The 27,804-nt window shown below is 36.2% G+C and overlaps 1 protein-coding gene across 6 annotated transcripts; it reads left to right on the top strand.

The window, feature by feature from the left end:
- Znf286a (zinc finger protein 286A) lies at positions 1-22,734 on the top strand. Of its 6 annotated transcripts, none has more exons than XM_021248976.2 (7): positions 1-121; positions 580-755; positions 1,676-1,758; positions 4,983-5,097; positions 6,452-6,544; positions 13,792-15,043; positions 20,993-22,734. In XM_021248976.2, the coding sequence occupies exons 2-6, from the start codon at positions 719-721 to the stop codon at positions 15,018-15,020; spliced, it is 1,557 nt and encodes a 518-aa protein (XP_021104635.1). In that variant the 5' UTR covers positions 1-121; positions 580-718; the 3' UTR covers positions 15,021-15,043; positions 20,993-22,734. The 6 variants fall into 6 exon arrangements, 5 of the variants coding, with proteins under 5 accessions (XP_021104635.1, XP_012923263.1, XP_021104637.1 ...); XR_015448587.1 differs by having other exon boundaries at positions 103-755; positions 20,993-21,092; positions 22,252-22,734; XM_013067809.3 differs by having other exon boundaries at positions 103-755.
- The last annotated feature ends 5,070 nt before the right edge of the window (positions 22,735-27,804 follow it).

Raw genomic sequence — 27,804 nt, 5'->3', positions numbered from 1 at the left:
GTTCGGTGCGGGGTGGGGGGAGCCGCCAGCCCGCCTGGGTCCCCCACCGTGGCTTTTTACGCATGCGCAACTCCAAGCTGGCCCAAGAAGTTCGTAGCCTTTGTTAGGGCTGGGAGGGGAGGTGAGTTGTTTGGTCCGAAATTCCGCCTCTGCGCTTCACCTCAGAGGTGCTCCGGGGGCTAGTTCTGTGCCGAAAACGGGCTGGAGTGCTCAGGTGTGAAAGAGGCCTGGCGGGCAGACCTTGAGCCAGTATCCTCAGCTCTTGCCTGCAGTCCCTCCCCGCGAGACCGGTTGAGAGCGGTCCCGGTGGGCGCGCTGCAGGTCAGGCGGACGGAGCGGGGGATCCTAGGCGAGTAACCCAAGTGCCGCGGGAATTATCTGCTTATTTTGCCTTGGCTGCGGCCCCAGCGCCATCTCTTCAGACACTCGGTCTGAAGAGCTCTCCCGGGACAGCTCCAAGCGGAAGGGACCGTTTTAGGGATGCTGTCCCCAGGTTTCCAGTCTGCCGCTTCGTAGGACCGAGGCAGGCTCTACGGTGAGGAAGAAGCCCGACCCAATCTGACCTAGACCTCTCCGCAGATTCCCACACACACCCCCCTCACCCCCCGGGGCGACAGAAAGGAGCATCCTGCCTCTTGGGATTTCTCCCTACTCTGCACAGAGAGGTCTGGATTTGGTTGAAGAGCAGTATCTTCAGGACCTGGAGGAGGTGGTGATCATGGAGACAGATTTGGCACAAATGCCCGAGAAAAAAGGTAGAATTGCTCAAGTGTTGAACCTGTGTCGTGAAAGGGTGGGATTCTTCCTCCTGAAGGGAATATGGTTGCCTAGGGACGGATGACTCGTCAGAAAAGTGCTGTTTGTCTCCTTAGTCTTGGGGATATATGCTCTCTGAGTGAGTATGGAGGACTTGGCTTGGGATCTCACACACACTCCAGGGTGGTGCATAGTAGGACCTTCAAAATATTTCCCAAATATGAGCGAAATGTTAAGCTTCTGAGCACAGCTGCTTTTCTCACGTGTTCTTCCTTCCAAATGATTATCTCATCCTACTATCCTATCCAGTGGGGCTGTGAATTAAGTTTTGTGGTTGACAAAATATTTACACACACTTGTTACCCCATTTCGTATAGTTACCGTACGATTTTAATACAGTACATGTTTTTTGTTTAACATACAGAGGAAACAGACAGAAGTCAAAGACTGACTTCCGGTACTACTAGACTAGTGTCTCCTAAAGTTTGGTCTGTGATCTTATGCATCAGAATTCCCCCCGGGATTGTTAGATTTCTGGATTGCACCCCAGAATCAACAAATAGTAATTACTTTGACGTGAGGTCCAGCAGTTTACATTTTAAATAAGCTTTTAAGAGTAATTTTTGAGAACCATTGAGCCTACTTCTGTAATATTTTTGTGGGTTAAAATTATCTAATTCTCATTTCTAGATCAGAGAGTGTCATCTTCCAGAACATGTTGATTGTACCAACTGAATTTAAGTCCCAAGTAACAACATTCCTGGCATTTTCCGTAATCCTGGGAGGTGATAGGTGTTTGGGGCTCCCTTCAGTCTCAGTGTTAGTAGGGAGCACATTTAGTATGATGGGACTTTTAGACTTGGAAGCCTGAGTAGCTAGATAGGTGTAGGCTCCATCATTTTTGCTCTCTTGCCCTTAGCCATTTCTTCCCAGAATTCTTCCCAAGAGAAGAAACCAGACGAGGGAGAAGTGACAGCTCTGCGTCTCACAGCCAGATCCCAGGTGAGTGTATCTACTGATGGAAATCCACGTTATTTCTCAAAGTACAGACATGCACTCCCCGCTTTTGATGTGGAGTTTCCTTGTCCACAAGAGCCCATCTAGATAGCTGAATACTAAGAGATTAATGGAACTAGTAGAAAATATTTTCTACTTATCCACAGTACCTCTTTTCATCAAGTACTTATTGTCCATCTATAGGCAGGTAAGCAGCATTTCCTTTCTTTAGCAAATTAGTAATTAGTAGTGTTAATTTCTGTGGTTGGTAATGTAGGAAACTTTAAAATAATATGGTGAATACTTAGTAAAAATTTAAGTTTTTCTGGGGGAAACTATGCATATGACTTTAAGGATTTAAGAAAACACTTTAAATGCTGAAGTCATTAGAATAATAATAAATACAAATCCAGTTCGTGTCTCAAGATGCTGTAGAATGGACTCAAGGATGTGGGAGATAAGTAGAGAAAAAATTTATTAGAGGAAAGCTCCTGAAAGCAGGAGCGGACTCAAAAGTGGGTTGCCACAGGGACTCTTTGTCTAAGGGTTTTTATACACCAAAATGACCACATCTTAGACCATTTTGGGCCAAGCTGAGGTCAACCTATAGGGTTACAAGGAGAGTTTGACTAGAAGTGAGCCTGTAGAAACTCAGGGCATGTAGTAAGAGTGCTTTTACAAATCCCATTAATTATAACTTTTCTAAAATTATTAGCATAAGCAGAAGAACAGAGACATTCTTCAGAGGGGTATGAATGGATACTTGGTGGTTCTGATTATCTATCACCTTTTTATCTCTTTCCTGGGCAGGAAGATCTCACCAATTTAACATGGAACCCTTGTTCATCAGACTTCTGGAGCCCTGGCCTTGGCCATTGTGTTTTCATCTTGGGGCCTGGTTTTTTGTCTCAGGCTCTATCTTATCTTATCCTTCACTGGGTCATCCTGATTCCCTCTCAGGCCTGCCTTTTTCCTAGCTGTCTGTCCTGCCCATTGAAATAATAGTTCAAACAAATTCTAGAAAAGGAAAGCCTATAAAGGCTTAAAACTTTAGAATTCAGTTCTCTGAGTAAATGAATGCTGGTGTGTTATGTCTGTAACTTACTTTTATATTATTGTCCTTTCTCCGAAAGAGCAAGTATGGCAAATATTAAGGATTGTTGAATTTAGGTGGTAATGGACTATGGGAAGTCACTGTGTTTGTCCTTTAACCTTTATATATGTGATATTAGATTTAAGACTGTGAAAGCATTGATGTAGATTGAATCTTTTATGGAAATTTTTTTAAAATCTATCCTTTTTTGCATTTCATTAAATCTTATTTGAAGCTAATATTGCAACTTTTTCATTAATAATTGGACTATTATGTTTTACTTACTAGGGTTTTTTTTTAAGTATGGTTTTAATTCTTGCTCATTTGACAGGAAAAACAGCACAGAATATAAAGGTAATATTACTTCCCTCCCTAAATTCAGTCCCTTATCTCTCCCAACCAATGGTAACAGGCTGATGTATATTTTTCCATATTTGTATTGAGTTTGCATTACTATATTCAGGCTTGTAACATACTATATTTCCCTCCACGCACCCAACGTTGAGATATTTTGTTTTGGGTAGTCTATTCTCTATGGCTTTTTTAAAAAACCTTTTTTAAAAGGAAATAATGCTCATTCACATTTAACATGTATGTTTCAAATTTTTCCTGTCATATGTAGAATTCTGTTTCCTATTCTTTATCTTTTTGTATTTTTTCTGCCTTTTGTGCAGTGGTTTACATTTTTGTTAATATGATTTTTTTTCTTCTGTTTGGCAGTTAATTTCCACTGAGTGTTAATATAGCTATTCTAGAATCAAGGTCATTTTTTCTCATAATGTCTTTTCTGTTTAATGGATACTTAGTGGTTTTACATTTTATTTTATTTTCGAAGGATGATTCTTTTCTTAAATCTCAGATTATTTTCATTATGTAATGTTTGTTTTGAAAAATTATTAGACATGAGAAATATTCCACATAATACAGAGATATCTTTCCTACTGTTTATCCAGATTCTCCAAAAGTTAACATTTTACTTTGCATTATTACTGTTTTTCCAAAATTAAAACAGTAACATTGGTATATTAGAGTAATCCCAGGGGCTTTATTTTTCTGTTTTCAAAATTTCTGTTTCCTTTGTTTTTGTTCAATTTGATTTATATGGTCTCCTCATTTATTTACATGGTTTTTTAATGAAATGAAAGTGTTTAACGCTGTGACATTCCCTGTAAGTACAGTGTTAGTCATTTGACATTGAATTTCACAGTCATTATTTTGTTCTGTTTCTATTTGGGAATTTATTGAAGATTATTTTGTTTTTGCAAATGCTTCATGAATGTTAAATAGAAGATGTTTTCTATCCAGTTACAGCATTTGGTATATGTTTGTTTTGGCAACCTTGGAATTTTATACCCATTCCCTATGGATTTACTTAAAGGGACATGTTCAGTACTGATACGTTTCTATCTGCATATAGCTTTTATATTTCTTATAGAGGCTATGGATTTACTTAAAGGGACATGTTCAGTACTGATACATTTCTATCTGCATATAGTTTTTATATTTCTTATCTTATAGAGGTGATATAATATGTCAAAGAGGAGATTTTAAGATATAATGGTCTTAGAAATAATAATCTTGATATTTTACACATAAATATTTTTAAATTAAATCTGTAATCTTAGTTTGTCACAGTCATTTTCCAATTTAACACATTTTACCTTGAATTAATTCCATGTTAACTGGATTTGGTGCTCACTCCCAGTCTTTTTATTTAATGACTTCCCATTTACAAGTTCTTTATTATAGTTCATATTCTGAAGATTAGATTGATAGGACTCATAGGGGAATTGTGTAGACATGCCTGTGTTTTTATTTTCCTCCACCTGTATTTTGTTTACCAAATTATATTGGTGACTCATTGGTTTATATTTCAATATTTTATTCTCCAGAAAAATTGTCGTCTTTCAGTGGAGCCTCCATGAACTTACTTCATTTAATTCTCACAATATGCTTGGCTCATAGTTAATCCTCAGTAACTCTACATAGGATAGTCAAATTTGAACACCATTAGAATACTTACCATTTCCTCTTGTTGATTGTATAGCAGGCCTTTGCTCCAATGCAAACAGAAATGGAAGATAAAAGAGAGGCTATCAAGTGAAACATAGTGAACAATGATATGTTTATGTCTTAGGAAACAGTGACATTCAAGGATGTGGCCATGGACTTTACACCAGAGGAATGGGGCAAGCTGGATCCTGCACAAAGGGATGTGATGCTGGAGAACTATAGGAACCTAGTCTCACTTTGTAAGAACATATTATTGCAATTCTGAAATATCATTACTCTATTGAAAATGAAATAGCTTAACAAGCCTTTGGTTTTGAATTTAGAAATCATAAAGTATTAATTCTTTTGCACCTAGAGGTAAATCTATTTCCTTTTTGTTTTGGTGCTGGGTGTTGAACCTGTGACCTTGCACATGCTAAGCATAAACTACTGCTGAACTTCCTCTCTAACTGAAAAAAATCTGGGTTTGCTCTAGGTCTCGGTGAAATGTCTGTAATTGCTATGTAACAAGACTCAAGTGACAACCTGATTCATATTAGTTTAAGAAGAAAAAAGTCTTGACTAGGAATCAAATATATTATCAGGACTTTAATTAATTTAATTTTAATCAGTTGGCTTGGCTTTGCATGAGCTTTATTCTTCTCTTTCTATTTTTTCCCTCACTCTTCTTTTTCTCCTCCTCCCCTTCCTTCCTCCTCCTCCTCTTTTTTTTCTTTCTTTTTTTTGTTGGTACCAGGAATCAACCCCAGGGCCTCACACTTGCCAGGCAGGTGCTGCACCACCTGAGCTACATCCCTGACCCTCTTCTTTTTCTTTGAGGCAGGGTTTTGCTAAGTTGCTGAGGCTATCCTTGAACTTGCAATTTTCCTGCCTCAGCCTCTTAATTAGTTGGGATGACAGATACATATAAATGTGCTTAGCTGAGCTTTATTCTTAAGGTCTCTATGTGGCAGAGATGTCCATTGGTAGTTACATTATTCTTCCAGTTAGAGAGCTAAGCAAAAAAAGAAAATGATTCTGTCTTGGGAGTTGTAGCAAATAAGGTTGCCAAATCTCATATAATAGATCCCTTAAAAAAGTGATTTCCAAGGCTGGGGATTTAGCTCAGTGGTTCTGGCGCCTGCCTTGAAAGCTCAAGGTCCTGAGTTCGATCCCTGGTACCAAAAAAAAAAAAAAAAAAAGTGATTTCCAGTAATTGAAAAAAGAAGAAAGAGAAAATTTTAGAAGACAGAAGCTGTAGTTACCATAGTCACAACTTTGTTTTCCAGCTGAGGTCCAATTTTTTTTCCATCTTTCATAAGATAGACTAAGCTGCAAAAATTTCTACACATATTAAGGAAATTTAGAGGCATTTTCTTTCTTGGACAGATAAAAAACATTTATCTTCACAAACATAGTTTAACTCTTTATCAGGCTTAGATTCTGCTACATATATTTAAAGATCCATCCTCCCCTTTGCCAGGTCTTCCTGTAATATCCTGTCTTTGCAGATTGAGAGATTGGAGTTATACTCCAATGTAGAACCTTGTTACCATTATAAATAACTAAGTACAATTTCTTTTTTACTTTCTTTCCTTTTTTCAAAATAAACAGGGCTTCCAGTTTCCAAACCTGAGAACTACAATTTGGACAATGGAATGGAACCATTGAAATTTGAGAGAAAACCACCAAAACGTAGCTACTCAGGTGAGTCAGGTAGATGAGAATCTTCAGAAATGTCCTGGAGGACAGTGAATAAGTGTTACTTTTCAGTTCTAATAAAGAATATTAGAAGTGCCTATGTGCCTTTCTTTATAAAATACTTTATTTTAAATTTTAAAACACTTTAAATACATAATGAAATCCAGAAATAAAATAACATGTATCCATCACCAAAATTAAACACTTGCTAATATTTTACTTCATTTGTATCTTTTCTTTCTCTTTCCTCCTTTTTTTGCAATATAAAATGCATAAAAGCATCATGACTGTTCAATTCTGTGAATTTTTACAAATGAAACACATTCGTATAACTAGTCCTCAGATCAAGAAAACAACTTTGCCAGCACCTCCAGAAGCATTCTCGTACCTTGTCTCCATCACCTCCCTCCTGTTAAGGATAACCTTATCCCAACTTGTAACACCATAATTTAATTTTGGACTATTCTTGAATGATACTGTATATATACTTGTGTTGGCTTCCTTCACTGAACATTAACTGTAAGATATATACATGATATAGTATGGTATACTATAGTTCGTCCTCATTGTTATATAGTCTTTCCTTATGTGAGTATTCTAACTTATCCATTTTCCTGAAGGTAAGCATTTGTATAGTTTCCAGTTTTTGTTTATGTGAATAATGCTGCTGTGTATATGCTTTCACATGTCTTTTCATGAACACGTACATGAATATCTGTTGGATATACACATGCAGGTAAAATTATTGAGTCATAGCTTAGGTGCATGTTTGTTTTTGGTAGAAATTGCCAAAGAAGTTTCCAAGGTTATACCAATTGTATTACTACCAAGAGAGGATGTGAGTTTTAGTTACTCATATGCTTATCAACACTTATATTTTCTGCCTTCATTTTAGCCATTCTTATGGATTTGTGATATCTTTTACTTTTTAAGAAATAAAAAATATTAGAAATTTAAAGTCCTTTCATTCTTTTATTTTCTATAAGTAAGCACTATAAGAATCTCAAAGATGGTATGAATGATTTTAATATTGGCATGAGTATATGTAAGTATACAAACATGTATGTAAAACAATATGTATATTTTATTGACACGTGCATAAATAATATGTATGTTTTACTTTTATGCTTTTTAAATCTAGTTTTTTTAACTTAATATATTTTATTAATCTATATTAATCTATAATGAATTGTGTTTATTTTAGCTAATATGGAATAGGTCCATTATGTGAATAAACTGAAAACTTTATTTTTTTGCCATTAGTAACTGAGTTGCAATGATCATCTCTGCATTGACTCATGTTCATCTTGAGAATTAGGATTAATGAAGGTAGCTACCTGGAGGAGGAATATGTCAGTCTTGAAGTATCACATGTTAATTTTACTAGGAATTATCAAGGTCCTACCACCCTAATACTTGATGTTTTCAGGCTTGTTAATTTTGTTAATCTGGTGGTTGCAAAATGCTATTTCATGCTTTTAAATTTGCATTTAACTGAATGATAAATATGAGTGAGTTTGAGCATTTTGTGTTGATTTGCTAGTCAGATTTTCTCTTTGTGAATTAGTGATGCTTTTTGCCCAATTTTAAAAATTGATCTGTTCACATCTTACTCGTGACTTTGTGGAGGTATTTGTATATTTTAAATTCTAATAAATGACAAAGGGAGCCTTACAAATTATTGAGAAAAATTTTCTTCTGATTTTTGGCTTATTTTTATTTTATGACATCTTTTTTTTTTTTTTTGTACCGGGGATCAGCAGGCAGCGGAACCACTGAGCTAAATCCCCGGCCCTTAAATTGAAATGTGGTTTGTTTGTTTGTTTGTTTTTCTGATACCAGGGATTGAACTCCGGTCCTTGCACTTGTGAGGCAGACAGCAGAACCACTGAGCCAAATCCCCGGCATTATGACGTCTTTTTTGTCTTGAATTTTTAAATTTTGATGTCAGATTAATTAAATTTTTTATATTTCTGTTAATTATCTTTCTTATCACAGTATCAGAAATATTTTTTGTATTTTTTTCACAAATGTTCGTTTTGTTTTACATGTATTTTCATATGTGGTATGAAATAAGGAACTAATTTTATCTTTTTCCATCCTTACATTCTATATTCAAGCATCATTTATTGAACAATCTTTTGTCATTGATTTGTAATCCTATGTTTGGAGTAAACCCAGTTCCTCTATATACTTGTTTCTGGTTACTCTGGCTTAGTTGTTTGTCTGTGCTCTTATTACCGTACAGTTTTAATTACTATACTTTAATAGTGTGTGTGTGTGTGTGTGTGTGTGTGTGTACAAATCCTTTCTGAATGTTCTCTTTAAAGTTCTATTTTGAATACCAAGAAAGCTTTAAAATCTTTCCCTGTGATTATAGGTATGTCTCTTTCTCCTTGTGGGCCTGTCAGTTTTGGGATCTTGCCTACTCACTACTCTTCTTTTGGGGGGTATTGGGATTTTGGGGGGGCTATTGCTATTTTCTTAGTGATTTGTAAGACCACACAATTTATCCTTTGTTATATTATAGATTTTTACCTTTCAGTTTTCCTATGATTTTTGGTGTACAGAATTAATATTATAATCTTTTATTTTCTGCCTTTTGAGTACTGTTGAAGGGCCTTCCTCATCCCAAGATTATATAAATATTTGCTCCTGCTTTCTACTATATTTGTCCTTTAATTTTTCCTTTTAGTTATTAATCCATTTGGAATTGTCTCTTGCTTTTGGGTGTATCTTCTTAGCTTTCTTTTTTGAGCAACAAAATTTTTAATTGATCAAGATTTAATTTTAAACTGTGTGTGATGGTGCATGACTATAATCCCAGCACTCTAGGAGGCTGAGGCAGAAGAATCAAAAGTTGAATCCCAGCCTGGTCAGTTTAGCAATTTAGTGAGAGCTTGTCTCAAAATAAAAAATTGAAAGAAGGTTGGGATGTAGCTCAGTGCAAAGACCCTGGTTCAATCCCCAGTACCGGAGGCGGGAAAAAAAGATGTAATTTTAATCTCCCTTTTATTTTGTGTACCTGGAGTTATAAATTCAAGTGTTTACAGGGGTGAGGAGATAATATAACTGAGCAAAGTAAGCAGTATGGGAAATAGTAAAAACTAGAGGGGCACATGCCTCAACTAAAAGAAGTAACCATTACTCTTTAGCTTTAGCTCAAGGGCTGGCACGTTTTTTATGTAAAAGGCTAAGTAATAAATAATTAGGCTTTATGGGACATATCGTCTTTCAGGATGTACTTAGTCTGTCATGATAGGGTGCATGCAGCTTTAGACAATAAGTAAATGAATGGTGGCTATCATTTAGTAGCCTTCCAGCTTTTTTTTCTAGAGAAACCCAAAATTTGGTTCTGTGTAAAATCTCCCTATTTTTCAATTTTGGCAGCAAATTAAAAAATTTTGTATACAGTGTAGGCCAGATGCAGCAGAGTCTGAGATCAGAACAGGTCATCTGTTTGCAGCCTCTGCCATCCTGTTTGGTAGTTTAATTACACCCACAACCTTTTATGATCTATTCAGATGATCCCCAAATTTGTATTTCCATTCTAGACCTCTTGTAGGAGATCCTGCTCTGAAAATCTGCATAATTATTGGATATCTGTATTTGCTTTTATCAAAGACACCTCAAAACAAAGTGTTTAAAACTGAATTTCTGAATATGTCCAAATTACCCAGTTCCTTATTCTCCGAGAGAATATTATTCCTATTTCTCCAGGAGAATCCTTTCCCCAGTAATTCTCTTATGGTATTTGCTGTCTTATCAAGTTATACATGCCAGAAATCCATGAATAATTGTGTGTGTGTGTGTGTGTGTGTGTGTGTGTGTGCGTGCTGGTGGTGGTACTGGGGATGGAACCCAGGGCCTCACTCATGTGAGCCAAATGTTGTACCACTGAGCTATGTTCCCAACCCTTTTTAAAAATTTTATTTTAAGACAGGGTCTTCTTAAGTTACCTAGGCTAGCCTCAACTCTTTAGTCCTTGTGCCTCAGCCCCCAAGGCAGCCTTTGAACTAGCTGAGATTGCAGGCATGCCACCATGTCTGGGTCTGAGCAGTCTTTGTATTTCCTCTTCTCTCCATTGTCATTGTATTTACCTAATTGTATTTTAAATATTTCTTCACTGTTGATATCGCACCCTAATCCCTTTTGTTTGCCTAGACTACTATGATAATCTTCTTGATTTCACCTTTGTCCCCATATATTCAATTCTGTGTATCTTAGAATGTTTTCAGAATCACATTGGATGTGCCTTTTTGCTTTAAACATTTCAGTGGGTTTTTTTGCCTTTAGAATAATAACCAATTCTGCGTGCCCTACAAATTCTTACAAAATCTGACTTTTACTATTCCTACTAATTTCACACCTGTTGTTACTTCATCTCTATGCTCTCTTGTAACAGTTCTTGAATGCTTTGGCATCATAGGACCTAGCACAACTGTAAAAATTATTGAAAGCCCTAAAGAATTTTTGTTTATGTGAGTTATATCTAGTAATATTATTGTATTATAAAGTTGAGAACATCTTAAGATACTGGTTAATTCATTTAATGTTGTTACAAACCCATTTAATGTTAATATAATAAAATTTTTATGTAAAATAACCACTTTCTGAAGCAAAAACATGTTAATGAGAAGTATGACATTGTTTTATACTTTTACAATTTTTTTTTTTGTTTTGGGGGGCGGTTTGGTACTGGGGATCAAACTTGGGACCTTGCGCTGCGAGGCAGGAGGCAGCACCACTGAACTAAATCCCTGGCCCTACAATTTTTTTGATATATGACTTGATATATTTTTGATTTTTGGTTTGTTTGGGGTTTTTTTGGTATGGGGGATCAAACTCGGGACCTTGCGCTTGCAAGGCAGGCGGTGGAACCACTGAGCTAAATCCCTGGCCCAATAGCTGTATTTTCACATGTGCTTCTGTGTGATTCTGTGCGCTTCTGTGCTTCATTGTGATAGATTGTTTTGATTGAAGTACATGAAAAAAATCCAGCATTACTCATATCTAATTGGAAAAGGAACTATTTTATAGTCTTTAGAGATAATTATGGCTATTCCTATTCAGAATTGAACCATAAATTTTTCATACTCTACTACATTAAAATCTATATTAATGTCTTGGAAAATACTGATTCACTAAGTTAAGCCGATATTCCAAATGTTGACACTTTGCATTGTGTAATATTTGTTAAATTACAAATTTCAATGACAATGCAGACCTTAGGAATGTCTACATTTTGAGAAGCTAAAAGAAAACTGACTGTGTCTATATATTCATATCTATATAGTCTCTATATATATATCTATATAGAGATACATGGTAGAAAAGAGTATAATAACTACTAAGTTTGGTGTCATTGTTTTCATTCTTAAGTTGTAAGCAGTTTTACCACCATTACTTTTGCAATATCAGTGTAAATATCAAGACAATGTAAAAGGCAAATAACATCTATGTATTATTTTGAAAGTAGTATTACACCCTTCCATGGGTCCACATACCACTTTGAGATCTCTGTTTCTACTTACCTATATTGATTTATATTTTACTTAACAAACATTTACATAGCACTTATGCTGTCAGTGTTTAGTGCATAATACTCTAATGCTTATTAAGTCTTCTAATTATTCCTAATGAAGTAGGAACTGTTATTACCCTATCTTATGCATAAGGAAACTGAATAGAGATAATAAATTTCACACAGTTAGTAAATGGCAGAGTGGGGTTTCAAATTCATGTGTTCTGATTCCAGAGTCCATATTCTTATTCACCATGCTTCTCTTGAATGTCCTCCTTACCTTGGGGGTTGTGTTCATCTGGAATGCTCATGTCAGTGCTTTTGTGCACTGGAACACTTACCCCAACCCCAACTCTGCTTTCATTCAATTTAACGATTTACTTTTTCAGGGAAAACTCCCTCCTATTCCCCCTCTTATGATTTTTCATAACATCATTTGCCTTATATTTCTCAATACTTTCAAAAAATGCATTTTGATACTTACTTGTCAGTGTTAAACTAAATTCTCTCTTCCTCTATGTGCATAGGGATTGTGTTTGTTTTGCCACAGAAACTAGCATAAAGCCTAACACATATTCAATAGATATTTGCTGAATAAAACAGACATATGAATGCAGAGATGAATGAATAGAATTTATATGTGTTTATGGAGTGAGGGATCTAACTTAATTTTAAATGTTTAGTTGTCATGGCAACATTTATTGGAAAAACAAATCTCTGGTTCAGTAACTGAAATATCTTCCTATTGTTATATGTGCTATTAGAATATAGTTTATTTCTGAATTTACTCTTCTATTTCACTAGTGTATTCTCTTAAATCATTGTTTAAATTATTTCATTATTATAAAATAGTTTTATATTGGATGTAAACTTCTAATATTTATATTAGACATATTTAAAGAGGCTTAGCTCCCATTTCTGCCCTGCCCTTTGTTCTAACATTTCCCTATAAATGATCCTTTTTATTTTTTTATTACACCTTGCATTTTTTTAAAAATAATATATCCTGGAGAACATAGCAATATATAAAAGTCATTTCTATTTTGAAAAAGTTGCATAGTACACAGTTTTATGTATCCATTATAGTTTATTCAGTCTTTTCTGTGTATTAGATATTTGAGCTTTTGCCAGTGTTTTGCTGTCTTAATAGATATTGCAGTGAATATACTTGTGCATTTATTATTTCTTATATTTGTGTTATGCCTTGGATAGATCATAGGAGATTTTCAATAAAAACATTTTTAGGAAGATTACACTGGCTGTGGAATTGTATCTAATCATGAGTAAGATTAAAAGACTGGAAACTTAGAAATCATAACTGTATTCTACAGTAAGATGATAACTGCCTTAATATTTGCTGCAGTAAGTATTCGATAAAAAATGTTTTCTCCTATCCTGATCTCTCATTGTCTCTCATTCACTGATACTCATTGTATACTCATTGTCTCTCATTCACTGATATATCGCTTCATCTACATCCCTCTTTCTCCTACATTCCTGGTCAACTTTTCCTTCTTCTGACACTCCTGCCTGAGGTATACTCATTTTCTCTTTGTACACTATTTGTTTTCTCTATTTACTTCTCTTATGGAAATCATCTAATAAGAATCAGGCCCACTTATTTCTTCAAAACATGCTTTTCACCTTCATTAACTCTTACCTATTACAGAACTGCCTTTTTGTTGAGCATAGAAAAATGAAGAAAATTTGCATTTCCAATGTCTTTCAGACATGGAGAGTATACCTGAGAGCAAAGATTCAACCTCAGTGCAAGATTTTTCCAAAGAAGAATCATGTCAAGATGTAATAATGGACAGACTAACAAGAAATAGTGTTTATGACTCCACCTTGGAAACAGCTCTTGAATGTGAAAATTGGTTAGAGAATCAGCAAGGAAATCAGGAGAGACACTTGAGACAAGTGTTCACCCACATGAATTCATTTGTTGAAGAAAGAAATCAGCATGATATATATTGGAAAAACTTCAGTCATAAGTCTGTCCTTATCACTCAAGACAGAGTTCCCAGAGGATCCTATCCATTTCATACACTGGGTACAAGACTGAAGCAGAAGTCAAGCTTAATGAAAAAGCAAAGAACCTATAAAGAGAAAAAACCTCATAAGTGTAATGATTGTGGTGAACTCTTCACTTACCATTCAGTACTTATTCGACACCAGAGAGTTCATACTGGAGAGAAACCCTATACCTGCAATGAATGTGGGAAATCTTTTAGCCACAGAGCTAATTTAACTAAACACCAGAGAACTCATAATAGAGTTCTGTTTGAGTGTAGTGAATGCAAGAAAACCTTTACAGAAAGCTCATCCCTTGCAATACATCAGCGAATTCACATTGGAGAGAGACCTTATGAATGCAGTGAATGTGGGAAAGGTTTTAATCGAAGTACACATCTTGCACAGCATCAGTTGATTCATACTGGAGTAAAGCCTTATGAATGTAGTGAATGTGATAAAGCTTTCATTCATTCATCAGCACTTATTAAACATCAAAGAACTCATACTGGAGAGAAACCTTATAAGTGTCTAGAATGTGGGAAAGCCTTTAGCCATTGCTCATCCCTTACCAAGCATCAGAGAGTTCATACTGGAGAAAAGCCATATGAGTGTACTGAGTGTGGAAAAACGTTTAGTCAGAGCACACACCTTGTTCAGCATCAGAGAATTCATACTGGAGAAAAGCCCTATGAGTGCAGTGAATGTGGGAAAACTTTTAGCCGGAGCTCAAATTTTGCTAAACATCAAAGAATTCATATTGGAAAGAAACCCTACAAATGCAGTGAATGTGAAAAAGCCTTCATTCATTCATCAGCTCTTATCCAGCACCAGAGAACTCATACTGGAGAGAAACCTTTTAAATGTAATGATTGTGGGAAAAGTTTTAAGTGCAGTTCATCCCTCATCAGACATCAAAGAATTCACACTGAAGAACAGCCCTGAAAAATTACTGAATGTGAGGAAATGTAAGTTGTTTTTATCACTGTTAAATACATGAATGTTTTAAGTGAAAGGCCTGTAATATGCATCTAATTTCACTTGCCTAATAACATAATTTTGCTCTTAGGTAAGATGTTTCTTGTATGTGTTTATTTGATAATTATGAAAACTTCTAACTATAGATCTTAAAATTCTAATTCCCAACCTCACAGATATCCATTTGTGGGAATTCAGGAAATGCCAGGAAAGAATATCACTATAAACATTATGAAATCCAATTTCCCCCTTCTCTTGTTTGTACCAGAGCTCCATTGTAGCTCTTCTTTTGGAAGGAAATGATGTTGTATGTTGGTTTAAGGGCTCATATATTTATCATCAGGAAGACATAGAGTTGTTACTCTGAATCCAAAGTAGACACCCACATATGTGTAATGACATCATTTCTTTAGAGTTATTTCTCACATATAAGGCATAGGAATTGTAAAGGGCAAGGGTTGAAAGCTGCTTAGGATTTCCTTCCTTCCCTCAAAAACTGCTGTCTAGTTTGATGAATATAGCTAAATGTACTTACAGCAGATCTAAGTTATTTTCCTGTGGATTATGTTGGTCATGTATTTAGCTAATTGCTATCCCTCTGTTGAGGAGATCTTCATTTCCCAATTCCCTTCAGTTACTCTGAAGTAGAATAGCTCAAAATCTTAACTGTATGTTTATCAAGTCCTTCTTTTCTTATTGTCATTGATTGAATCATTCATTTTCTAAAATCAAATTAACAGGGAGACTTCATTTCACTACATTACTTCTGCAAACTATACTGCATCATGTTTAGAAAAAGCCTTAGGGATACTGAGAGTCTGAAAAGTTGATAGATTCAGTGTATTACTGTATTTAGGGGCTCAGTCAAGAAAACTGAAGCAACCAGGAGGCACCAGAGCATACTTTCCTGTCAGGTATGGAAAAAGCTCATGAGGTGATCTTAAAGTGACTAACTTGAAGATAAAAAGCTTCCCCTCATGAAGAAGTTGCCATTTCTCTAGTCTCCATGCTTTACCCACATTTTTTTGGAGGTTTTAGTTCTCCATATGTTGGTTTGTCTTTAAGTCTCCAAGCCCTTAAGAAAGTAGATAAGGCATGCAATCAGAATGAGCCTAAGTTACATGGGTGACCAAAGACCAGTGGTCAGATTGGAAACAAAAAGCAAGACTTCAAATAAACATTTAGTGAAGCACTATATTTATGTCAGTTTTTTGTTTATTCTGTTTTATATTATGGTATATGAAAACTATAGAAAAATTACAACAGATTTGTGCTCTCCTGAATCCTACACTTCTGTCCATACTTTTGTCTTCTCCCTATTTTCTGTTACTTTTAATTCCTTCTCATTAGGCGTTGTTTTTTGATGAAAGAAAATTTGGATAGAATTTAAAGGCATGATATTGGAAAGCATTGCCATGAGGGATGAATGGAGTATATATCCAGCAATGGTGGAAATCACACAAAATGAGAATAAACTGACTTTTCACACAAATATAATGAACAGAGAAAATCGTTGGAGGGAGTCAAGATCAGTGGAAAGGCTTAGGGTCAGAGGTCAAATTAGGAGAATGGTTGACAATAAAATATAGGGAGTGGAGCTCAACTGTTCATCACCTTAGTATTATTGGTTGGGAGCAGGAATTGAAAGCTATGTCCTGAACTCTTAGACCAAGTCTAGCCCATTGCCTGTTTTATGAATTTTACCGGAACAGCTGCACTCATTTACATCTTTTTTTGTGCAACAGCAGACTTGAGTAGCTACAACAGAGATTGTTTGGGGGCTGCTATTATCAAATCCCATAAACTGGGGGTTTTTTTCTAAATATGTTCTCATTTCCGTTTATTTATTTGGTACTGGGGATCACTCTGGTCCTTGAGCTTGCAAGGCAGGCGGCAGAACCACTGAGCTAAATCCCCGGACCAAAACTGGGTATTTTATAAACAACAGCAATTTATCTCTCACAGTTCTAGAACCTGGAAAGTCCAAGATGGAAGTGCTAGTAGATTTGTGGAACTGCTTCCAGATTCACAGAAGGCACCTTCTCTCTATCTCCTCACGTTGTTGAAGGGGAGAATATTTCCCTCTTCAGACACTGATCACCTTCATGAAAATTCCATTCAATGATCTTATCACCTCCTAAAGGTCATAACTCCTAATACCTTTATGTCAATGATTAGGTTTCAGCAAAAATTTCTGAGACTCCACTGTCCATACCAAAGTGTACATTCCCAAAATTGTAAAATATTTACTATTTTGCTCTTTACAGAAAATGTTTGCTAGCCTCTGTACTAGAGAATTCATACATATCAAGAGATACTGTATAGAGATTAAATCAGAAATCATGTAGAGTGGAAAAGTTGTGATAATGATGAACTTAACCTTTCACTAGGGACTAAAGCCATTATAGTTACCTTCTTAATCCAGACTGATAAGCAGAGTAATCAGTGCTCCTGTCACTTTTTTTTAAAAGGTTACATACTATTGAAAGAGAAAAAGATATGGGGTGGGAAAAATAGAAAATGATGTATAAATGATGATCCTAATTACTAGGGTGTTACTACATTTGTTGGATATTTGCAGCTATTAAAGCTTTTTCAGTATGCCAAAAAGCTTGAGTGAAAAGAAATTTAGTTGGAGTCCAAAATTTGACTAATGAAATAAGACCAACGTGGACTTTTCAAAGTTGAGTTTGATTTCTGCCACTCCCTGTCAACAATTAGAAGATACTGAAAACCACTTATACTTCCTCTGAGTTTTGATTTCTTAACCTATAAATGGGATAAAGCATCCTCTCCTCTTAAGGTCCTCATGAAGAATAAAAGAAGATAATTACATAGATAGCCTCGCCTCTATCCAACCCAGCTCCTTCTACTTATTTATGCCTATTTATGAGCACTCTGCATATATACGGTATACATATATAATAAAATGTGTAATTTTTCTTTTCAGCACCAGGTATTGAACTCAGCCCTCGTGGTTGCGAGGCAGGTGGTGGAACCACTGAGCTAAATCCCTGGCCCTGTAATATTTATTTTAATATGTATATTTTTAATGAAGTATCTAAGCATCATGCAGTAGAAGTTACTTAAAAATGAATAGGTTCCCCCAACTTATGTTTACTGATTAAGAAGTGTGACTATTCTGTTCTAGTTTAGAGAGGTAGAGCTTCACTTTTGCTTTTGCTTCTGTTTGGTGCTATTATGGCTTCTGTGAGACCTTGTCTAACCTCTTTTTCCTTCTGAATATCATTAAGTAGGAGCTATCAGATGGTTCTAGAGACACAAGTTTGCAATCTAACTGCAGTGTTAAGGGACTTGTCTTAGTTTTATTGAGATCTCTGACTCTTTGCATTTCTATGCCTGATGTTCAACTTGTCTACATGTTTATAGTTCAGCATGACTATTGCTAGTTGTAATGATCTGAATTTTTAAATATTTTTGTTACCTCATATATACTAAATTTGAGTGGTCTTATTGACTTACTGTGAATAAAGATGTTTGTATGTTTATTCTCAGAAACTTCTGTGAATTGCATTTAAATTCTCTTAATTTAGCATATTTTAAGATGGAAAGAAACCAGATACTCAGTGGTGAATGCTTTTAATCCCAGCACTGAGGAAGACTGAGACAGGAGATTGCAAGTTCAAGCCCAGCCTAGGCAACTTGGCAAGCCTCCATCTCAAAAAATAGGAAAGGGGGCCCAGGGATTTAGCTCAGTGGTTCTGGCACCTGCCTTGCAAGCACAAGGTCCCAAGTTCGATCCCCAGTACCAAAAAAAAAATAGGGAAGGGGCTGGGGATGTAGCTCACTGTGAAGGTCCTGGGTTCAATCCCAGGTACTACCAAAAAAAAGAAAAAAAAATTTCCACTAAGTAGTGGTGAGTCTTCAGGCCAAGTATAGTACCACTCATTTAGCAGGAGTGGTGGGAGGAAAACAGAGAGAATGTCATATATAAAGTGGAGTTGATCTGGAGTGTGAATCAGTGCTAAAGTGAAACCCTGGGTTTGAACCCCAACACCACAAAAACAAAACAAACAGATACAGAAACACACTAAACTTGGCAAAGTATGGGAGAAAAAAACAATTACAATACATCTGGTTTGGGGGAAGACTATGTAACATCACTTATAAATATAAAAATGAAGCCAGGCATGGTGATATATTCCAGAAACTATGTGTGATTTCATTACCCTTAAAGAACAAGACTAGCAGCAGTGAGAATTGAAGATATAGTGATCATCACTGGCGAGGTCTTGAAGGACCTTGCCACATTAATTTAGATTTGAATCTGAAGGACGTGGAAGAGAAAGAAGAAGCCTTGGGTTGTTATTTTTACAGTACTTTTTTTGGTACCAGGGAGCAAACTCAGAACCTTGCGCTTATGAGGCAGCTGGGCTAAATCCCCGGCCCTTGGGTTGTTATTTTTAGCAAATAGGATAGCATGATCAAATTATCTATTTTTAAAAGATCACCATAGCTGCGTGTGAAGAATGGACTGGGGAGTAGCAAAGTTGATGACCAGGTTAGAAGGCTGTATAGCAGGAATTAGGCGAGAAATAGTGATATTCAACATGAAGCTTTGTCTTTCTTTCCCTCCCCACTTCTGTAGAGTTTTTTATATTCTTCCATTGCTTAAAGATACAGGTACACGCATACACTGCTTGTAGATATTTTGTTTTTATTATAACATTCTCATAAGAAAAGCAGTTTTTACTACACAGTACAGAAAATGAGATGCTAAATTTTGTGATTTTCTACAGCCTGGGAGATAACGCATAACAAAATATAATTTTTAAAAAGTTAAAAACATGATTGTCATATAATAAATCTGTGTCACAGATTTATTGAACTCATTAATGATAGAATTATCAGGCTGGTATGGATAGCTCAAAAGAAGATGCCAGAGACTGAAGGAAAGAATGCTGGGATATGATCGCTAAATTAGATACAAAACTGGCTAAGGTCCTACAAGACTATTGTAACCTTTGAAGCCAACTTTTCTAACAAATCTTTTGCAACTTAATAGGTTTTGTATTCAATTTTACAAGTCAACAATGATTTAACAGTATAGCTTTAGTTAGTAGTAAATAATAAATCAGAGAAAGTTACATTTCAGTGAAGAGTCAGATAACCCTTAAATGGCCTTGTCAGAGAAAGTTCAGTTTGGCATGGAAAGTACACATAACCAGCCTTTTGTTTTATATCCAAGTTTTGGATAAATTTTTCTAAGCACTCTTCCCTGTGTTTATAAACAATTACAGATTATTATTGATTTCACAAAAGAATTAGATTCTCTGTGGTTGTTACTTAGCTCTGTTAATATACATGGTATGGCAATAAGAACAAAATGACTAATTGACTATAGGCTACTTTGTTGTGTTGTCTCAACACTGGGACTATAGTTCTGAGCACCCATTAAGGCCAGAGAACAAATTTCTGTTAAGAAGCTTTGTAAAGAAGCCAAGTTTCAGTCATTATCATTCCAAGTTTCACCATTATTTCAGAGATTTTAAAAAAATTATTTGTATTTGTATTTTTGGTCCAAGATTAAGAAACCAAACATAATAGATTCATTTCTACCAGCCTTCGCCTACAATAACAACAAATATAGATAAACTCCTTTCTTCTTGAGGTTCTCCAGGTCTGATAAGGCTCCTGTCCTGTCCCAGTAAGGACCTTTCCTTACCATTTGTAGGGCTGGGATCTTGAAAGCCATAGGATAAATGGAATAAGTACCATACATATTTCCAACAAAGATTTTGCAGGTATTGGTTCCATGTATGAAATAAAATATTCTTTCTTAATGGTGGGCTGGCTTTTCATGGCTGATTAAGAGATTTTTAAATATAACTCCAAAGTCTCATATGACAAATTTATTCAATTAATATGGTAACAAGGACAAATTTTTATAGGGTGTTTTTTGTTGTTTTTTGGTGCAGTGTGGAGCAGAACCTAAGAACAAATGTGGACTGGAGTGAGCCCAAGAAGAACAAATTCCTTCTGCAGTTATCCTATGCAAATAACTACATTGTCGTAAAAGTAAATAAACAGTAAAAAATCTGTTCTTTAATTTTGACAGTGAAAATGAAATTCTGTTGAACTTTAAATTTTACATCTAAAAATGTTCTATTTTAGTTTGCAGAAGCATAGAATGCTAAGTTAAAAGTCCAAGATAGATCAAGAGAGAAAGACTTTCTTCATATGCCCACCAGATAATTTTGAAAATACAGTTTTATACACAATGAACATGACATTTCCTGTATCAGTTTATTCATTCCTCTTCAGTTCACTCTTGTTCTTCTGAGTCTTTGGTTAGCATTCTTCTCTCAGAAAGTGATCTGCTTCTAGAGCAAAAAGAGTCCTGGAAATCCCAGCCAGTCTGACAGTCCTTTAAGCAGTATCAGCTTAAGCTTCAAAGTGTACACCCCTGAGTCTTCTCTGAGAGCTATCAATAGTGAAAAATAACAGCTATTTCCACTAAATGCTAGCATCTTCTTCCTTTTTTAAAAGGCTCAATTTCTGTTTGATTTTTTTTTTTTTTTGTACTAGGGATTGAACTCGGAACCTTGCACTTGTGAGGCAGGCGCTGGAACCACTGAGCTAAATCCTTGGCCCTCAATTTGTGATCTGTAGCTTATAGAAAAGCCATCAGGCAAAGAAGAAAGGAAAATATAAACCTATAGAGAATTATACCGAATAGCTCCATTTAATTAATTATACTAACCAATAATAGAATTCAGGGGGGTAGAATCCTTTAATTGGTATATAACATGACTATCTCAAGGGAGAATTTATCTCATTCCTCTGAGGATAAGAGCATATTATGGACAATGTTGAGAATCTCCAGAGTTTTCCAATCAGAGAAATGTACAGTCCCTGAATCATGTGTTCCAATAATATTATCTTACAAAATTAATCTAAGCATGGCTATATTCTTATTTGACACCTCTTCCCATGATTATAGCAGTGCTTAGAATAATTTTGAATAAATAATTATAAAACAGTCTGTTTTGTGTTGCTATAAGAAATACCTGGGGCTTGGTACTTCATAAAGAAAAGAGATTTTATTTAGCTAACTGTTCTAGAGGTTTAGTTACATGGGGCCAGCATCTGCTTGGCTCTTTTGATAATATGATGGTGACTGACATCATAGTGATGAATGTCAGCCAGGCTTACTTATAACAACCTACTCTTGCAGGACTTCTACAAGAATAAGAATGCACCCCCAAGAAAAAAAGGATTAATCCTTAAAAGCTTAATCACCTGCCACTGGACCTTACCTCTAAATTTTCTACAATTTCTCAACACTACCACACTGGTTATTATGTGGATTCAGCTTGACATGACTGCAGCCAGCTTGAGTTGGTATTATGATTGCCTCTGATTAACACTGGTCAGTTTTCTTCTAGTAGATTTTTCAGCATGCTATAAATAGACAAAACCACTGGGGTAATACATAGAGTTTTACAGTTGGACCCTGAGGCTAGGATTGAGCCTGCTATTTTATATTAGCTTGAGATAAACCAAGTACATTCCACCTTGGATGAAGTTACTTTTGTCCTAACCAATATGTACACCCATACTTCTGACCCATGTGCAGATCCACCTGATCTTAGGGCTTCCTAGGACCATGCTTCTATCAACAAGTTCCCAATAAATTAAAATATTCTTTGCAATCCTGGATCTGCCTACCTCTTTTCTTTGGTCTCACCAACCTCAGGGCTGGCTCTCATACCCTAGGACTGAAATGCTCCAGAACAGCAGACCAAGCTTCTAGTGTATGAACCTTTTGGGAAAACACTTAAACCATATTCAAACCATAATACATGTGAAATAAACCTAAGTAATTCTTGCATTTCTCCTGCTTGTAAGTGTCACATCATAGGGTCCAAGGCAATAGATTATATTTGGTTTATTTTTTATAATAAAGGATGGGATAAAATTGGCACATGTCAAAATTTATTTTATGATTTAGATCTAGAATGTCCCTTGAGGCTTCATGTGATCGGGACTGGGGCTTTTAAAGATGACTGGAACATGAGGGCACCACTCATCAGTGAATTAATCCAGAAATTAGTCCAGAGGTAAGTGTGCTGCAGGAAATGGGCCCTGGTCAGGGGAGACAGGGCACTGAGGACATGAGCTGGAAGGTTATTATATCACCCTGTAGAGCCATCCAGACACTCTGAGGATGCTGAAGCCATGATTCAAGGGAGGCTAGCTTCTACTCCAGCTGGCAGTAGCCCTTTGCATCATCCACGGTGCTGATTTTATGGGTATGCAGAATACAAGAGTCTTGGGATCAGGGAGGTTTCTACCCAGATTTTAAAAGAATGCCTAGGAAACCAGACTGTGTGTCCCTGAGAGTGCAATGCATAAAGCTGTGAGAGTAAAGCCAAAAGTGGGGACCGCAGGGAATTGGAGAGGCCAGGAACACGGAATGTCTCCTGAAGACAGCTGCAGGGAATTATCAAAGTCAACCCAAATGAGAGGCCATGAGCGCTACAACAAGCAATGCCATAGTGCCAGGGCTGCCTAAGCCCTTTGAAGCTCACACCTCACCACCACCTGCCCCAGATGCCAGGCATGAAGCTACAGGATTTAATGTTTGTCCTGCTGGGTTTCAGTCTCCTCTCAGTCCTATTTTTTTCTATTCTCCCTATTTCTCCCTTTTGAAATGAGAATGTTGACCCTGTTTCATTTTATGTCAGCAGTGTTTAACATTCCTTTTGATTTTCACAGGGCCTCACAGCTAAGAGTTTGCCTTGAGTCTCCAGAGGATACTTTGAACTTGGACTTTTTAGCAATGCTGAAACTATTAAGATTTTGTCAACTCTTAAAGATAGGCTAAATGCATTTAGCATAAAGAAATGAACGTGAGTCTTTGGGGACCAGAGGTGGAATGTTATTGTTGAGATCTAGAATGTCCCTCAAAGGCCTCATATGTTAAGAGGTGGAGCTTTTAAAAGATGATTGGATCATGGGGTGTGTACTCATCCATGAGTTACCATGGATGGGTCCAGAGCTAGTTGGTTCTTGGAGGTGGGCCTGGCTGAAGGAGGTGGGTCACTGGGGACATTACCTGGAAGAATATATCCCTCTCTTTGGTTCCTCCTTGCTCCCTCTCTGCTTCCTGGCTGCCATTACATGTGCACCTTTCCACTGTGCAAGCCTTCCTACCATACTGTTTGTCTATTTAAGCCTGCCAAGATGGAATAAAACTTCTGAAACTAAACCACAATAAACCTTTCCTCCTTTAAGTTGGGAGTATCAGTTACTGTATTGTGTCCCAGCACTGAGAAAGTGACTAACACAATGTAATTCTGGTGAGACACAAAATCTCTGCTGTTTGGGGAAATCGCACAGAAAGTAAAGAATGACCTTTCATTTCCTCTTGTAAGACCATCATTTAAGCAAAGATTTTACTGAATTCTAATCTTATATGAATATAATGTTTGGAATTAAAGGTTTCACAAATATTTCAACAAATAAACCTATCAAAATCGAATCAATCTGTCATTTTCCCCTCCATCCCTTCAAAACTTACCATGTTTCCTCCAGTTTTGTCTTTTCACATTTTCTTCATATTTTGTCACAACCATACATTTTACTTGAAGACAAAATTACTTTTATTCCACTTGATAAACCAAAACTACATCCTATTTCTTTACATATATGTTTGGGAGGCCCAAAGACCATTCCCATTCACTAAAATAATTCACTGAATACAGGCAGGCAAGCTCATTAGAATATCTGAAGTTTGTATTTGGTGCTGGACACATAGACACTCTTCTCTAACATGAACCTAAACCCCACACTTCAGAAGGAAAGCAGATGTTCAGAATAAACCACATTGTATGCAAAATTCAAGAAGAGTGATCCACTCTTAACAGTTCTGGAAATGGCAGGAGCCATCCCAAAGTCAAAGTTATCAGACATCAGCTGTAGGGAACAGGGGAAGGGGACATTACTAGAACCTCTGCAGTAAGTCCTAGTCTCCTGCAAGCCACGGCAGCACAAGGCAAATAACAGGAAAGGTAGAAAAATGAGACTTTGAGAAGAAGCTGAGGTTTGGGTCTGATCAGTGCTGCTCTGGGCAGCAAAGACGAAAGTCCCCAGCTTACACCACCTTCTATTCAGTACATCAGGAGAAACAAATGTAACAAATGACTTGGGACAGAGAGTTCAGTACATTGTCATAAACAAGATGTAACACACAACTTGCAGAGAGTTCAGTACATCGATGTAAACAAGATGTAATAATCCAAGAACAATGAGGAACTAAGTAGATGAAGATTTTGTTCCTCCCAGGATGTCTTCAGCTGGTGTAATCTTGTCCTGGAGTGTCACGGCATCACCAGATCATTGAGGTCTCAGTTGTGACCAGAGGCCAAAATGGAATTATGTCTCGGAATGCCATAGCTGGGCTGTAGGCAGGAGAACTAGGCTAACCAAATGATTTTTCCCTAAAATTATGTAGCATTGCTCCCAACAACCAGCTAGTGCCCAAACTAGTAAGGAGGCCTTAGTAAAGATAACACTCTTAGCTTGCTTTTTTAACTCTGCACAATTTTGTTGCCACTATTTTTCCCATATATTCCCACAACTACTCGTATTAATCACAAATTTTCTAACTAAAGTAACTGGGACATAGATGATCAAGAATGCACACAAGCAATTTAGCAGATGTGAGCAGAGTTCACAAAAAACACAATATGACCTACAACCACACACATCCTTTTACACCATTAAATGGCAAAAGTAAACACATATATATGAGGGGGATAGCCTAGGTCTGTCTATGAAAAGGGTCTACAAGCAATGACAAAGCAATGGCAATGATCCACAATCTATGTGATGAGCACCCAATAAAAACATTGGGTATTGACGCTCTAATGGGCTTTCTTCTTAGGTCACATTTCTGATATCCTTCTCCACTAAAAGTAACCAGAGCTTCTCAGAGGAAGGAAACTCAAAGAAACTGGAACACCTTATTCCAGAACATAAAGTAGTATTTTCAAAATTATGATTAGGTTACAAAGACATAGTAGCCTAACTGAAGTATGACCTTCATTGACCAAATCTGGGACAATTTGAGGAGCAAAACAGTTAATACCATAATGAATGATATGTCATTGAAAAAAATAGTAGTTCATGAATTCACATTGATAAGTAAATAAACAAGAGAGGACAGAGGGCCCTTACTTACGACAGAATATCCAATGCCAGCTGGTCAATGTGAAAGCAATGGCAGTGCTAGAAAACTAATGTTTTGCAGCAATCACAGTAAAGGCTGTTTCAAACTACATCTGAGAGTAAATTTTGCTCAAAAAGTTTCAGATTTTGGAGCATTTCAGATTTTGGATTTTGGGATTAGGGATGCTCAGCCAGTATAGTCTATTAAAATACTGTATTACAAAATTTTTTAAATTCTGAAGGCCATAACTCTCTGGTCTCAGGCATTTCAGATAAGAGTACTCAACTTGTATTTTTTAAAAAAGAATCACATTGTTCAAAATTGTTAATGGCATAAGAGACAAAAATGCCTAAGAACTGTTCCAGATTGATTAAAGACATGTAACAACTAAATATAATATACAATACTTACACAATCTTTTATGACAAGAAAAATTCTGAAAAGGACATCATTGATTTGATTTTTTGAAACTGAAATATAAGCAATAGAGTGCTTATACCTGAAGGGGGGGGGGTGATGGGGAATAAAAAGAAACCTAACCCTAACAGAGACAATATTCAAGGTTCAAGGGGACCAGGAGGACCCTGTCTTTAGTGGACAGACTCAATAATCTCCATAATTGAACCACTTATATTAGCCAAGAAGAAGCACAGGGAGAGGGGTAGTGTACTTTTCCCAGAACAGCCACTACAGTAAGAATGGGACAACAAAAAAACAAGGAACAAGTTAATCCTCACAAAGGGAACCAGTTAATAGGGATTAAGTCCTTTCCCCATACCTGGATTCCTGCATTTTCTTGATTCTCCTTAGCAGATGTTATCTTCCCTTAGGAGCACTGTGATTATGAGCTTTCCCCACACAGCCAGGAAGCATGCAGGCTTCTGCGTGTTTCCCTATTTCTGAAGCAAGTCACACTGACCTCAGGACCTTGGGACATGTAGCCTGGCCCCCACCAATCTATACATATCATGGCTGGTTCTCAACAATAGAGTATTGAATCTATGTTAATTTTACTCCAATTGACCATTATATCATAGTTATATAAAGTAATACCTTATTGCAAAAAACACATTGAGGTATTTAGAGGAAGGCATACATTTTGCAATTTATTCTCAAATGATTCAGGAAAAATATGTGCATATAGACAGAAAAATGGTAAACAAAACCTATGTTAACAATACATAAATCCATCTAAAAAGTACTTGTATATCTTTTGTAATTCTATGTTCTCTGTAAATTTCAGATTAAAAATTAAAGTGAGCATATATATATATTAGCATAACCCAAAGTTAGACCTATTCTGTAATGTATAAAAATAAGAGATAGCTATATGTCTGACATATATTTATTAATTTTTATTTTTAAAGAATTTTACTGGTACACTTTAGATATACATAAGGATCACATTCATCACAGTGATTTCTACCATACATAATATATCTTGATTCTTCTTTTTTCTCTAATCTCCTGCCCTCTCTTCAACCTTTCTTCCTCTCCTTATTTATTAATGTTTTGTTTCCATTTTTCCTTCTATTTTTTCTCTTCTTTCTTTTC

This window comes from Heterocephalus glaber, unplaced genomic scaffold (assembly GCF_053883595.1).
Source record: "Heterocephalus glaber isolate CG9 unplaced genomic scaffold, H.glaber_assembly_v1.0 deba00000474, whole genome shotgun sequence".
Classification (NCBI taxonomy): domain Eukaryota; kingdom Metazoa; phylum Chordata; class Mammalia; order Rodentia; family Bathyergidae; genus Heterocephalus; species Heterocephalus glaber.
This window is presented reverse-complemented; position numbering and strand designations above follow the sequence as displayed.

Bases quoted from the DNA above. Each gene is read 5' to 3' on its own strand.
- Znf286a (XM_021248976.2), top strand. From the start codon at position 719: ATGGAGACAGATTTGGCACAAATGCCCGAGAAAAAAG. The intron at 1,759-4,982 runs GTGAGTGTATCT...TTTATGTCTTAG, and splicing joins GTCTCACAGCCAGATCCCAG to GAAACAGTGACATTCAAGGA. The intron at 6,545-13,791 runs GTGAGTCAGGTA...AATGTCTTTCAG, and splicing joins ACCAAAACGTAGCTACTCAG to ACATGGAGAGTATACCTGAG.